Here is a 14,726-nt window from a genome sequence, read left to right as displayed (position 1 = left end):
CATAGATGTCTGCCAAGCAAGTGCAAGTGTCTGCCCATTGTCAGTTGTGGTATATCATGCATGTAAGGAGAGCTGGTTATATATTAATGTATAGATATTCAGTCTTGAGCTTCTATAGCTGCCATAAAGTGCAGAAAACTGTATTAATTACAGTTTGTAGGAAATCCGTGGGTATTTTTCTTTACCTGAAAATCCCCAGCCTGTGTTTTACTCGAAGCAGCTAGGATAAGTTCTCCTGAAGACTCATTCACACTGTTTCCATGTGAATGGCTTTTGTAAGATCAAAACACACAGCTCAAATGATCAGTGATGCAACCAGTTAGGAGGAATTATCAGTTTGGAGAAGATCCATTAGTTACCAACTAAGCTTGTAAGCTGAATGTTGGGAAAAACAGAGGAATATTGCGAATACAGCAGTCCGTGTGCGTTGTTATTTGTGAATGTAGATGAATAATAAAGAGTTTGTGAAGTCATGTCTAATAATTATTGTAAGGAAGCAAATACGGTGTGGATGGATGTTTTTCATATGGATGGACTTCTAAAAAATATTCTGTAATGGCCAGAGTTAATTTATGGGACCTTCTACCTACATTTGCTGTGACGTTTTTATATTACTCTCAGTCACTTGTAGCCCTATTTTGTAAAGCTCCAAAATTCAGTTCATTTTCAGGTGGAACTAGAAATATACCAAGGATATGAGTAAATATATTGCTAGCATTTAGGTTGGTTGCTTGCCACTTCTGCCACAGTCTGGTTTTGCCTGCAGTGTGGGCTTTTAGCATGAGACCACTTAAAATTGCAACAGGATCAGCTCCTGCATTTACTCTAAAAAGTAGCAGATTCTTCAAGTGTGCTTATAGTGGCCTCACTGATGTAGCATAAGGTTGCGCAATTGCAAGTGCTTCTGAAAAAGCTGTGTTTGAAGTTTGTATATAACAGTTTCACAATCTGTTTTGTGGCTGTGAACACCTTTCAGAGCATGGCGGTATCACTGATGGGAAAGTCTGAAGGAATCACAAAATGTTCTGTCTAGCTCTTAGTGAAGTGTCGAGAATGTAATGCTGATGATGGTTGTACTCGTGGTTGTATTACAAATTACAAGTGAAAATATGGAGAGAGCAGTTGTCCCATTTCGTTCAATATAGTAAGTCCAGTTGATGTCAGCTAGGCTGTGAATGGTCAGAAGGACCTTCCCTTTGATTTATCCTTCTCATAGGGATAGGAGCCTCGGACTTAAGGTTCTTTATATTGAGATTGAATTGAATAAATGGGTTTCTTTGGTCATTGCAGAGGTAGGAGAAAAAATTTAACTGCGTACACTTCAATTTCTGATCACTACAGTGCTAAGCTTGTTTTTCCTTTGATGTGAATTTACGCCAAATAAGTAGGGTATTTTAAAATTGTTTTTCTCCCTTACTATTCCTGTACAGCTTAAGACAAAAGGAAAGAGGAACACTACAATGTCTCCTGAAGTTGCCTTGAACAGAATTTCTCCAGCTCTTTCACCATTCATTTCAAGTGTGGTGAGAAATGGAAAAGTGGGCCTGGATGCTACTAATTGTTTACGAATTACAGACCTGAAATCAGGGTAAGTGTTTGAGTTCCTTGTTCAGAAAGAATACCCACCCCCTCAATAACAGCTCAGACGTCTTTTTGGGACTGATTTTTGTTATGTCAGTGTGTATTTAAGCATTTTCAATATATCTGGAACTGAAACACAGTCTGGATTGGGTTTTTTTGTCTTATTAACATTTTGTACTTTACTGGATTTAATTTGTCATATTGTTGCTGATAGCAGTCTTGCTAAAACACTTTCATTGGTACCACTTGGTAGTGCTGGTTTTCAGCAGTTAGATTGTTGTAAAGACATTTTCCAGCCGTTCATTGCTTGCTTACTTAATCTTTTCTGTAAATTCAAAACTGGAAGATAAATTTCTCTGAACTTACTGTAGTAACAAATATGTTAAATAAGAAAGAAAATGCATTTTTTCTTTATCTAACCTCCTTCAAGATTAGTACATCAAATGGCTGTAGGCTGCAGTGTTTGAAATAGGCCAAGCTACTATTTCTGTTTATTTCTAGAAAGATGCGTGGTGGTTTTCAGCTGCTGATAAAATTTGGGATCCACATGTTCAAAGGGAACTCTGATGTGTAACCTCTGTGAATAATACATGGGGGGTGTGAAATGCTAAAAGTAGAGTTGACTTCGGGTGTTGCCAGACCTCAAACTCTCAAAGTAGCTGATAAAGAATTCTGAAGATGAGAGGGTATCAGAAATTGCTTTATTATTCCATAGATGGGCATCTAACAATGTTCCTGACTCAGATACATCTTTGAGACTCGAGTAGAGGCTCTGAAATTATTTTGGCTTAAGGTGCTGAAATCACTTTGCATCACTTTGATGCTGACTATGCTGGTTTGTGTATTGTTTTGCATGATAGTGTAACCCAGTAGGTTTTGAGAACTACCCCTAAAATTCTTTAACATTTAGTTCTGCTCAAAATTGTTTAACGAGATTCTGTAGTCTGCTTTGTTATGATTTCTGGGACAGTTTGGGAGCTACTTTTCCTGTAGATGAAACTTTCATGAGAAGTCTGAATTCTGTGGTTAGCTTGAAAAGAATCGTCCTCTGTGACAGTGGTGACTTTCTTGGAGGTCTAAGAAGCTGTAACATTGTGTTGCTTGGCTTAGTGTTTATGCTTGCAGATTAAATGAGACAGGCTGAGCAGTTACTTACTTGCAGCTGTTGCTTCATAGTAGCCCACGCTTTCTCTTGCACTGGTCTCCTAGGAAGGCTAAGGTAGTATCTGTCTTACCTTAGCTTTTTCTGAAGATAAAAAAAAGGCAAAACACAGGCATGGTCTGGTGATGAAGGTGTCAGCTTATCAGGAAGTAGATAAGAGTTCTGCTCAGTGCACACGGTGCTTATGCTGCTTGCCTTTAGAATAATGGATTAAAATAATTCAAAGCCATGTTTTTCCAGCTGACTCTTTTCAGAGGTATTTTAGTAAGTGTCTATAAGTTTTCAGCCTGTGGTCTTACTGAGGTGATCGTGAGTTTACTTTGATATATCTTGAATGTTTTTCAAGTATTTTATTCTTTAACTTAAAAAAATGAAAGCTTACTCCTAACTGTGCCTGTCATCCAACCTTGTGATTCAAATTCTATATTATTTGCATCAAGTGTGGAGTATAGAACATGAATTTCTCTTGGCCACTGCATTTAAGTTTGCTTTTGGGTGTTACCTCTCAAGGAAATGTTTGTAGGGCTCTGAGAATCTGAAAAATAGATTGGAAGGCATTGGTCTACTCTGTTCTCCTATCCTGAGTTCATGCTATTATTCAACTCCTCCTATACTTCTACTTTCTTTAAGCTTTTAGAAAAAGAAAAATGGCAATGCTCAGGAAGTAGAAGTCAGGGTTGGATCTAGGTGATAACTGTGTGAATAAATAAGGACATAGATACTGGACAGAGAGAAGGAAAATGAGTAGAGCAGCTAAGTTACAATAATAGGGATGAGGTACAGGATGTTTATTGCAGAACTCCCTTCAGTTTCAGTGGTGCTGTATCAGGCTTTAAACTTAAAAAGCGGAAATGTATGCTGAGGAAGAGGTACTAGATTAAGTGTCTGAAATCAAATAAAAAGTTATTTACTTCAAATGAATGTGACCATTTGTAAACATCAGCAGAAACTATTGAATGAGTTTGTTTATTGACATATGGAAGGAACTTGAAATATGTCTTACCATAAGCTAGCTTGAATTTCTTACAGAACATACAGATGTTTTATGAATTAAATGTTGTGTTGTGTGAAAGATTTTTAAGAGTGAAAAACTGATTTTTTTTTTTTAATTTTTATTTTTTAACCTTTAAGATTAACATCTTAGTTATTTACAAGTCTGTAAGGTAATCTTTTCAATAGATACTAACTTAGAAGACAAAGACTTCTGGAAGCTTGTGAGTGCCCTGATGCTGGCAAGAGGATCAAGGCAAGGAACTGCATGGCTGCTTCACTGTCTCATACCACACTGTTACTCTGGTAGAAAAATGGTGGTTAATGCAGTAGTCTGGTTCCCCCCCAAAAAACAGTGCTTTATGTTATATAACAAAATATACAGACACAAGATGCATATGTTCTTAATTCATGGGTTTCAGAAACTGGATCTGCAGATCACAGGAAATAATAGAAACATGTTGGATATAGTAGCATCTCCAACACCTTGCCTATTTATAACTTTGGTTTCTTAATTTTCGGCTTGAAAGTGGAAGGAATTGCACTTTTCTTTAAACAGTGCAAGATCGAGTACCAGGTTTATGTCCTGTTATGTCACTTAATTTTGGTGTGTATATGTCAAGTACTATGCAGTTCTTTAACTGTTTGAAAAATCAGTCTAGATGCCAGGTGTTTTTAGTGAAGAGCTTATTTTGCACTTGCTCTAACTTATTGCTGAGATGACCGAATTTTGTTATAAACTGTATTAAAGAGCTGATGTTAGTTTAAAAGTATGAAGCATGATATGTTAATTTGCTTTACTTGCAAGTGTGGGAGAGAAATAGATCACAGTAAGGAAATCCTATTGTTTTGCAGTCATTGAGTATGTAAATGTTTTATAATAACACGTTACGGTTCCATGTCTGTGTGTTTTACAAACTTAATAGACGGCACTAGTCTCATCAGACACATACATTTACATCTATGAGTAGGGCCTTCAGGATCAAGATCTTTTCATAGGAATTATACGGCCGCTGCTGATGCGGAGTGAGTGAGGAGTTGTGAGAACTGTTTAACTGTGCTCAGCAGGATGATTAATAGGACAGAAAGGATTTTTCAGTCGAAACAGTAATGAGAACTTAGGTGGTGCACAGTTAGCCAAAGTAGAATTTTATGAAGTCTACAGAATATTAGCATCTTGCTAAAGGATCTCCCTGGTTAACTAAAATAGAAGCATAGTGTTAGATCATGTCTGAAATCCAGCACCTTTAGCAGCATTGATTCTGATGATAAGGAAACCCTGGCAGGCATCTCTGTTGCATCAATAAAAGATATTCCTGGGGATGTCAGAATGGATCAAAGCATTTAACTCTTGCATAGGATATTACCTTGTTCTAGACTCAAAGAAAATAATGCTGCCAATTGAGTCAATGCCATAGACTGCATCAGTTAATCTACAATGGTGTCTCTTTGAAATAATGACCCATCTTAATTAGATATTAAAATCTCCTCATAACCAACTTAAATTATGGCTAAGACATTTTTCTTTGTGTTTATACATGCATGCATTAACCATGGGAAATATGTTGAATAGGGAAAAGTGATTATTAAGTAATTTAGAAACAGAAGAAATTTTCCTATATAAAGGCTGTGTAATTATTGTGTGTGTGGAATCCAGTTATTTAAGAGTCAACTGCTTTTCCTATGGCTTCTTAGAATGGTGTGAGACGTGTGTTGGTCGTAGCCTTTGAGAACATTTTTCCATACAGCTGTTCATGGGGATGTCCATGATAGAGCCTCAAATTAAGTTGCAAGTTTATTCCTATTCAGGACTTTACTTTTTAAATAACTTTGTGTTGCACCAGTTGGAGCTTTAAAATTAATATAATATCTAAAAGTTCTAGGTACTACGAGTCTATTTGTGTAGATATGCACTTGTAACAAAGTTATTTTCATACTTGTTTGGTTATACTTAATTTTTCCATATTTATGGTTAAATTAATTGTGAATTTTTTACATAACTGGCTCGTAGTAAACTGTGTTGGTAGTTTGTTCCTTGCATCTGAAACTGTATGAGGAGTGATCGAAAGGATGTAGTACTCCTTGGAGTGAATTTCAACTTGCAGGTTCACTATGAGGCTGCAATAAGGCATTTGTAATTTCCTAGTGAATAGTGATTATTTAATTTTTCTGTTATCAAGTAAACTGCAATATATTTTGGCATTTCCTTTTCTTTTGGGCATTTCCCTTTTCAAAGTAAATATGCATTTTATGTGAGTATTTTGTGAGATGCTATTTTTACTGTGAAATACTGTAGCAATTAAGTTTTTCACTTTATCTTTTGCCTTTGATGGATCTAAACAAAAGATTGTACTTCCATTAAAGGAAGAATATTTTTATTCCATCATTTCCGTGTATTTCTGTAGGTTGGTTTTGCTGTGTTTTTTTTTTCCCCACATGATTCTTGAATGCAATTATTATGAAACAGTGTTCACAGTAGAAACTTGGTTGTGAATAAAACATACTTGAAGGGATTCGGTGGTTTGACAGGCTTGAGCAGCGGGTCTGTGAGAACAATTTGTGTTTCAACAAAGTCCTGCTGCTGGTTTGGGGCAATCCCAAGCTCAAATACAGACTGGGCAGCAAGTGTATTGAGAGCAGCCCTGTAGGACTTGGGGGGCACTGGTCAAGATCTCAACAAGCGCTGGCATTGTGTGCTTGCAGCCTTGAAAGCCAACTGTATCCTGAGCTGCGCCAGAACAGAGGTGGCCAGCAAGGCAAGGTGGGTGGTTGTCCCTTCTACTCTGCCCTTGTGAGGTCCCATTGGGAGTACTGTGTCCAGGCCTGGAGCCCCCTGCACAAGAAAGTCATGGAGCTGTTGGAGCGGGTCCAGAGCCACAAAGGTGATCAGAAGGCTGGAACACCTCTCTAATGGAGAAAGGTTGTTTAGTTTGGAGAAGAGAAGGTTCAGGGAGTCCTCATTGCAGCCATCCAGTACTGGAGGGGAGCTTACAAACAGGAGGAGAACCACTTTTTACATGGTTCGGTGGTGATAAAATATGAGGGGGTATGATTTTAAACTAATAAAATAGGAGATTTAGGTTAGATGTTAGATTTTAGGTGGAAATCCTTCATTCAGAGAATATTGAGGTGCTGGAACAGGCTGCCCAGAGAAGTTGTGAGGGTACCCCATCCCTGGAGGTGTTCAAGGCCAGGTTGAATAGGGTTTTGGGCAACCTGATCTAGAGGAAAGTGACTCTATCCACAACGGGGCATTGGAAAGATGATCCTTAAGGTCCCATCCAACCCAAACTATTTTGCCCTTCTGGGAAGGGTGTGATCTTTGCATCCTTTTTTGTTACATTGGTTAACACGTAAACTGGTACCTTTTCCATAGAGTAGGTTGTTTCATTTCTGATGTTTTCACTGCAGGGAATTTTATTACTAGTAGTTGTCACTCTCAAGCAAAACTGAACAGGCTGAAGCTATGAAGGTACAAGGCAAGGGATCTGTGATTTTTTTTCTGCACTGGTTCAAAAAGATTGACTGTCTCCAGGATTGTTTTTTTCTGCGTTTGTTTCTGAATGTTGAAAGAACAAAAGGAAAATGTCTTAGTTTAATTTTCAGTTTAATGCACACGTTTCCTAGTGGTTTTGCAAATAATCTTCAAAGACGTTAACATTTTAAACACTGATTTTAAACAGAGTGCATGCAGTTGTTCAGGGGAGAGAAAACGTTTGTCAATTTTGAGCATTCTGAGTATAGACATGATTGTAAAGGTAGTGCCTAATTGTACTTTGATTAGTTTGAAAGACTGTGTATTTTGTCTAAGGGCTGTTCAGTTTAGATACTGCGCAGTATGTATTTGCTGGTGTTAGGCTGGGGCACTCAGTGACTTCCTTCTGTCTGTGTGAAAACTGAATGTCGCTTCTACCACTTTTGTGCTTCAGTAACAGTGAGAAGGAACTCCTTGATACAAGTGCCAGCTATTCCTAATTTGTTTAAAGAGAGCTTGACAAGTTATAGCACTAAATATAGGCCCAATGGGTTTGGAAAGATGTACCTTAGCAATTTATTTAAATCTATGTTTTGGTTATCTATACCTTGGTAGCTCGTTAAACCAGTTACCATAATATGAATGATATGAAAAATATGACAATACCGACTGATACTAGCTTCTGTATATGCAATTTGAAGTTGCCCTGCTGCATGTTTGTGCTGCTAAAAGTAATGGAGTTATGAAGTTGGAAAAGAAATCTTTCATATCCAAAGAACTGAATTATTGATTGCTATATTAACATAAATTTCTTTCTTCTCAGTGTTTATAAGATCAGCAAATTAAACTGTTAGAAATCTGTGACCAGAAAGCTAAAGTGATATGTAATTAGATGAAAACTTTGGAAGAAAATGGGTGAAGAAAGGATAAAGGACCACGGAACCCTCCTGTTAATGGTTAGCTGAGTCATGAAAGGACATATAGACATAGGAGATGGTCTTAGCCTTGTTGCCAGTTCGTTACAGTTTCCAGTAACTAAGCTGTTTTGTGATGCGAAATAACTTGGGTTTATAATAGCTTGTCTTTTGAGACTTGCTGAATGAATATACTTTCTGTGAACACTCAGAGGATCTGAAACTCCAGGTGGTAGATGATAATTTCATACTTGGCAAAGAATCATTTTTGTGAGAAATCTAACAGTAAAAATGTACCTTGTATTTTTATTTTTATTTTTTTTGTTTTCTTCAGAGCTTGAATTTATGGTAGTAAGCAGTAGAAATTTTTAGGTTGTAGCTGATTAGATAGTAAATTATAATCAATTGGCAATTGTGGGAATACCAAAGAAGAGTTTGTATTTGACAAGAGGGAAGAGAGATGAAGTAAATCCAAAAGGTGCATCTTCAGTACTTTCATACTCTTCTTTAGAACTTTGTGAATTCCAAGAATTTGGGATTCAGCTGGTCATACAGAACAGTACAGTAGAGTAGTACCTTTAAAGTACAATAATGTCTTTTTCTTTCCTTAACTTGTGCTTGTGAATTCAAATGTTCATTACCAAAGTATAGGCCACGGTCATATGCATTGCAAGTGTTATCCTATTGCAATTTACACAATTCTCTTAGTTTTTCAGTGGCTCCTTCATTAAGTTTTCTATTTTCTGTTTCTGTTTAATTCTTCTGTGTGTAGCTTTTAAGGGGAATTACAGGCAATTACCAGAGTATAAATGATCTTGCTTACAAAAGTCATCAGTTTGGCTATAAAAGATGTTTCTAAAGCATGTTTCTAAGGAATGATTTCTTGGCAACATTCCTTTGTTGCTTTTTAATTATTTTTCTCAATTTGTACCATAATTGGCTCCCAACAATAATGAGCTCCAACCCTAAGCTGTAGGGATTTTATGTACGCAGATAGTTTGCTCTTTGGAACTTTTCTCTCAAGAGCCTACTTTGCACATGCATTCCACATGATGCTGGTTATCATTATTATTATTGTTGTTATTATTTTTGGGGTTGCACTTTCCTACCTATACCACGGATAGAAAAAAATCTCTTCTAAAACAGCTTTCCTAAGCAAAATGAGTGGGGAATATGTCACCCTGAAAGAGTCACAGTCAAGTGGGTTTTCTGCAAACCTTCATTTAATGCATACATTCTCTGAGATGATTTCAAAGTGTATGTAAGTGCACTTATTTATCCTCCTTCCTACTCCACGGCTTCCCTGTAGAGGATGCATTGCATGTTTGTTAGAGGTGGCTGTACTTGGGGAGACTGCAGGGTATCTACCACAAGACTGTGGCAGGTGTGAAAGGTTTTAACATTTAGAAGGAGGCTTAAAGCTTTCCCCACATGCAACATCTGTTTTGGCAAAGTCCTACTCATACTAAATAAATCTATGCTTACTTTTAAAGTATAGCTGCTATATATATATATTATTAATTATAATAGCCATTAGATACTTTTCTGTATTGTTTCTAGTGAAAGCAGGTTGCTGGCATCTGATTTAGTTTTAAATGAATCCTTCTCTGAAACTTAGTTGTAAAGAAATATATTTCTGCCTGTGGGTACAGTGGGAAAGCAAAAGGTTGTTTTCCTAGGGTATGTTTTCTGCCTAGTATCCTACTGCTTTCTTGAAGTTCTAATTAGTACGGTTCTGTTCATACAAGAAAATATGAATATGTGTATGTTTGTGTATATAAATGCACATATATATGTGAAAATCAGAGTATACAAAGGAGATTCCCAGTCGATAACCATGGATAGAAATACCATTCCAGTTACAGCACATCACCCATATTAACAAGATTTAAAATAAACATCATAATTTATATTGCAATACCAAGAGTAGGCTTTGTGCACAGTTTAGTTCCACACTAAAATTGAAGCAAAAAAATATAGGGTGCAGATGAGTCTTATAAAAACAGTATGTCTAACTGCTAGAAAGCTTTCAGGAATAATTAAGATTTGGCTGATTTTATGTTTTAAGTGAAGTAGCGATCACTCTAAATGTAACTGGGTTTTTGTGTTCCTCAAAAGCAGAGGTGTGCACTTTTAAGCAGAAGTCCCTCCGTATCGTATTGTGTAGTGTGTCTGTATAAAAAAGGGGAACTGAAGATGAGCACTGGTGGATTAGAATATCTCTCTCACTTCCAATTTTGCCTGATGAATCTGTTAATTTTTAGCAGCAGCTGCTCTGTGCTCTTCTTGCAGGACACTGGGATCCTGCAAAGCTTTGTGCACTGTGTGTGTCAGGGAGTTGCAGTACACTTCAGGTTTTTCTCTGTCCATGTCAGCTTTCTAAAAGATGGTTTTCACCAGTTTTCTGTTTCTTTAGCCCTTCAAAAAAAACCCAAGCCTGTCACCTGCTGCTGGCCTTTATTTCACTCTCCTCCTCCCTTCTAATTATTCTTCATGGCTCTGTAGATGGCTTATCCATCTGTTGTGAATTCTGCAATTAATTCTTAATTAAATGGGATGAAATATTGTCTTCAAGGAAGACTGGAGCAGATTCCCCTCTACAAAGATGAAAAAAAAAAATCTAAAGGCTTCTACAAAGGCTGTTCTTTATAATTTTGAGGGTTTTTTTCTTAGCTAATGCCATATTAAGAGCGTTAGGTGGACTTCAGTATTTGCTACCTCTGGGGGAAAAAAAAATGAAAAAAAACTCTTTATCTGTATTCACAGGGGGCACATATGGCCATGTTCCAGAATTCCTTTGCTTCTGCTGAAGCCCGTGTTAGTTCACATGTTATCAGGGTCTCTGGAGCTTAGAACATTTCTATTGATTGTAGTTGGCTTATATATCAGAGTGCTAGTGTTTCTGTTCACGCTTCTGGCTCCCCACTGAAGGTGGCTGATTCTTGATACTGCAGCCAGAAACTGTAGTCTTATTAGGAACAATTGAGTGAGGATTGCCCGTTTTTGTCTCCGAGTTAAGTTTGACTATTGCTGATGAAACCTTTGGCCTCTGAACCCCTTGACTGAAATGTATTTGTCTTATAATTACTGATGTCAAACTAATTTTCTAATTTAATTTCTTGTATCATGAAAGGCACTTGGCCCCCTTTTTCCCTAAGACTGTCTTTCTTTGCCATATACTGGAGCAATTACAAACTTATAGTAGATATGTTAGAGCCAGGAATATTTGGGAATACAGCCAGTGCTCAGAACCTCCTAGGTTATGTTAAGCATGTGTGTTGTTTTTTTTTTACCAATGTTTGTCATCGTTGTATCTATAATGCTTGTGAAGCACTTATACCAAAAGCCCAATGAACAACAGGAGCTGTTTGTTAACCAGAAAGTTCTGATCTTCAAGGATGGCATCTGTAGCAACATAAGCATCACTGAGATTAAAGATTTTTGCATCTCTGACTATTCCATTTAGGCAGCCTCAACATTAACAAGCTTCCAAGTGGCTTGCTTTTTAAAATTTTTATTTGCTGTTGCACAGTGAAATTCGTTGATGGTTTGTCTTCAGGTAGTAAAAGCATAAAAGCTGTATGAGAAGAGGAAGAAGACTTGAATCATTAAGCATTCTGCGTAACTTTGTATCAGGAAGTTTGGTAGTTATCCAATTAGCGTGAGTATTAGTTTGTATGTCTTTAATACTATTAGAACCAAAAGCAATAAAGAAATGGTATTTCTCTGGTAGAGCTCTTGTACTTTTGCAGGTGTTTCTGAACATGAGAATTGCTATGGAATTACATGATTCTAAGCAGCAGATTTCTAGGAATTGTTTATGAAGTGAGTTTCAGACTGGAATATAATATTTTGGGATATAAAGAGATTTTTTCTTTTAAGTTTTTTGAATAGAAAAACTGCTTGTCTCCCGACCTTTAGTCCTTAAGTGTAAACAGTTGAGCTTTTGATTAGCTGTGACGTAAGACAGAACATACCTTTGGAGAAGATTTTACTAGGGCCCAGGTAGGCTTTCAAATGATGGTTGTGGAAGAGTTGCTGATAGGAGGGCCTTACTGAAACCGTGTCTCGTAGCTCCTCATCCATCCACACCTCTTCAACACGGCCACGGACAGCGACTCCACCACCTCCCTGGGCAGCCATTCCAGTGCCTGACCGCTCTCTGAGAGAAAAAATTTTTCCTTACGTCTAATCTAAATCTCCTCTGGTACAACTTGCAGCTATTTCCTCAGGTCCTGTTTGTTGCCTGGGAGAAGAGGCCAAGCCCCTCCTCATCACAGCCTTCCTTCAGGAAGTTGTAGAGTGCAATGAGGTCTCCCCTGAGTCTTCTCCAGACTAAACAATCCCAGCTCCCTCAGCTGCTCCTCATAAGACTTGTGCTCCAGACCCCTCACCAGTTTCATTGCCCATCTCTGGACACCTTTGAAGCTCAACTAGAACTGCCTTTCTACATGCTTTGAAAGTACACTATGAAGAAGACATTCATATTACAACTCTGAGCATCAGAATATTGATTACCGCTGTGCTTCAGAGCTTTCCTTTGTAAAACACTGAGTATTTAGATGAAGCTATGCAAATGAGTGTAATGTTTTCCATGAATAGGTAGCACATCTGCTCATCATGAGATGAAGTCAGCTTCTGCAATTAGTTTTCAATACCAGATATTATTACTCTACCTGTCAGTTGCCTGTGATGACGGGAAGAGTAATCTTTAAAAGTCCTTGTCACACATCATTCTCCTTCAGCTTCACTTTGGTGTGTAGACCATGCTAAATAAAAGGATCAAAAGATGTAAAATCTTGCATTTCAGAAAGGGTGAATGCCACACTTCTGGGTCAGGTAATCATGTGAGATTCTTATTTTAAGAGAATTCAAGTAAGAGAAGATGCCCATAATCAAGGTGTTATTTTTGACTTTCTGTAGAAAAATGGTAACACGTGGGCTGCTGTTTGTACCAAAATTCTGATTTGCCGTGGGAGTTTTGTTCTTTTACTGTTTCTATTAAGAAATTGCTTCTTCTTTTTCATATGGATGTATTTACGATTTTTACTTGATTGCTTGGCCTGTTGTAGTTTCTGAAGTCTCTTGTGCAGCCCAGCCAAAGAGTGTAATTTGGAAACAACAACCAAAAAAAAAAAAAAAAAGAAAAAATGACTGTGAATACTGTCATTTTCCATCAATTCTAGAGCAGTAAAGTTTAAAACATCTCTGCTGGAGTATAATAATCTTGGGAAAAATACTTAGTTTTGCTTTTAGGGACACTTGCCATTAAATCAAGCTTTTATTTTAATGTTAAAGAATATTGCACTTTCCGTAAGTATTTCCAAATGGCCCATTGTGCTAAAAGAAAGGATTCTAGGGTATTTATAGGATCAGAAATTTTTGAGTCTGTTGAAAACCTAATGACAATATTATTTTGATGGTATTTTGAAAAATGTGCCTGAAATTGTGACCCGTGATACTTTGACAGCAACTTCCATTAAATATTAACTGGTGTTACAGATATATTTTAGACATTGCAAGTTATGGTTTTTTTTTTCCTTTGTGTTGCTTTTTTTTTTTTTTTTTTTTCTTAATGCTTCCTAGAACTAGCCTCATGTGCTGTGAGCCTTAGGAATGACTTGAAAGTAGATAATAATCCTGTAGGTGTAGCTGTTAAATCCATTCACAGCCATTCAAATACTCAAACAGTGAGAACTCTTCCTTTACTGTTTTACTAAAATCCATCTTTGAAAATGTGGTATTTTCTTACTTGTATTGCACTGGATCTCCAGTCTTGCATTTTCTCAGACAGAAGCTGATGTCGTTCCCACTGAGGGCAGTGGTGCTTTACTGTTGTTGCTAAACCCTACTTCATACTCAAAAAGCAGTAGTGTGGAGTGTGAAGTCAGTATATTTCAGCTCTGGTCCTGTTATTCAGCACACTGTTATATTTCACATTGACATCATTTGCAAGTTTAATAAAAAACATATCTTTTCTGTCTACAAGTTTTTCAATGAAATGCTAAATAATATTCTATTAAGAGAAAATCCACTCACTGCATTTATGAAGCAGGATGTGTACTACCTTCTATGAAACTCGCTTTCCAGTCAGCTCTGCACAGGTCTCCTAGTAGCTGTATCTGAATTATGCTCTGTAGATTGTTTTGCACATTGCTCTCACAAGATGCTGCAAAACCTTTCTAAAGTGAAGACAGAACAACTGTTGCTTCACTTTTATTTGCCAAGGCAGCTATCTACTTTCTATGATGATGCTAAAATAACACCATGTATTTTGCCAAATCAATATAGGCAGTGAATTGTACCATGTCAGATGCTGAGTGCACACAAGTACTTTGATTATTTTCTTTTCCCTGATATTTTTACTTAAACTTAAGTGTAGTTGATTGATCTGCAGTTCTGTGGCTGCCTCTTTGTTGAAGGTGTAGGTGAGGACAAATTTGATTAACCTGTAAATGTTGCTCCTTGAACAGAAACATTCTGAGGCCACTGCACATGTTTTCCTGACTTTGGAAGGGTAAAGAGAGAAAATACTGCACGGGTAGAGTCTGGTGGACATGACTCTCTAAAGCACGGCATTGGTGAGAGGGAACAATACTCTGTT

At 37.2% G+C, this 14,726-nt stretch overlaps 1 protein-coding gene across 2 annotated transcripts in view; it reads left to right on the top strand.

Annotated features, from left to right (window-relative positions):
* The window catches only part of BABAM2 (BRISC and BRCA1 A complex member 2), a 151,187-nt gene that overhangs the window by 1,571 nt on the left and 134,890 nt on the right, over positions 1-14,726 (top strand). For both annotated transcript variants that reach the window (XM_015857415.2, XM_015857417.2), the window contains exon 2: positions 1,431-1,588. In XM_015857415.2, the coding sequence (XP_015712901.1) occupies positions 1,461-1,588 (128 nt within the window). In that variant the 5' untranslated portion in view covers positions 1,431-1,460. The remainder of the gene's footprint in view (positions 1-1,430; positions 1,589-14,726) is intronic.

The sequence above is a fragment of the Coturnix japonica genome, chromosome 3, assembly GCF_001577835.2.
Source record: "Coturnix japonica isolate 7356 chromosome 3, Coturnix japonica 2.1, whole genome shotgun sequence".
Classification (NCBI taxonomy): Eukaryota; Metazoa; Chordata; class Aves; order Galliformes; family Phasianidae; genus Coturnix; species Coturnix japonica.
Note: the sequence above shows the minus strand (reverse complement) of the source record. Positions and strands in the feature narration are given on the sequence as shown.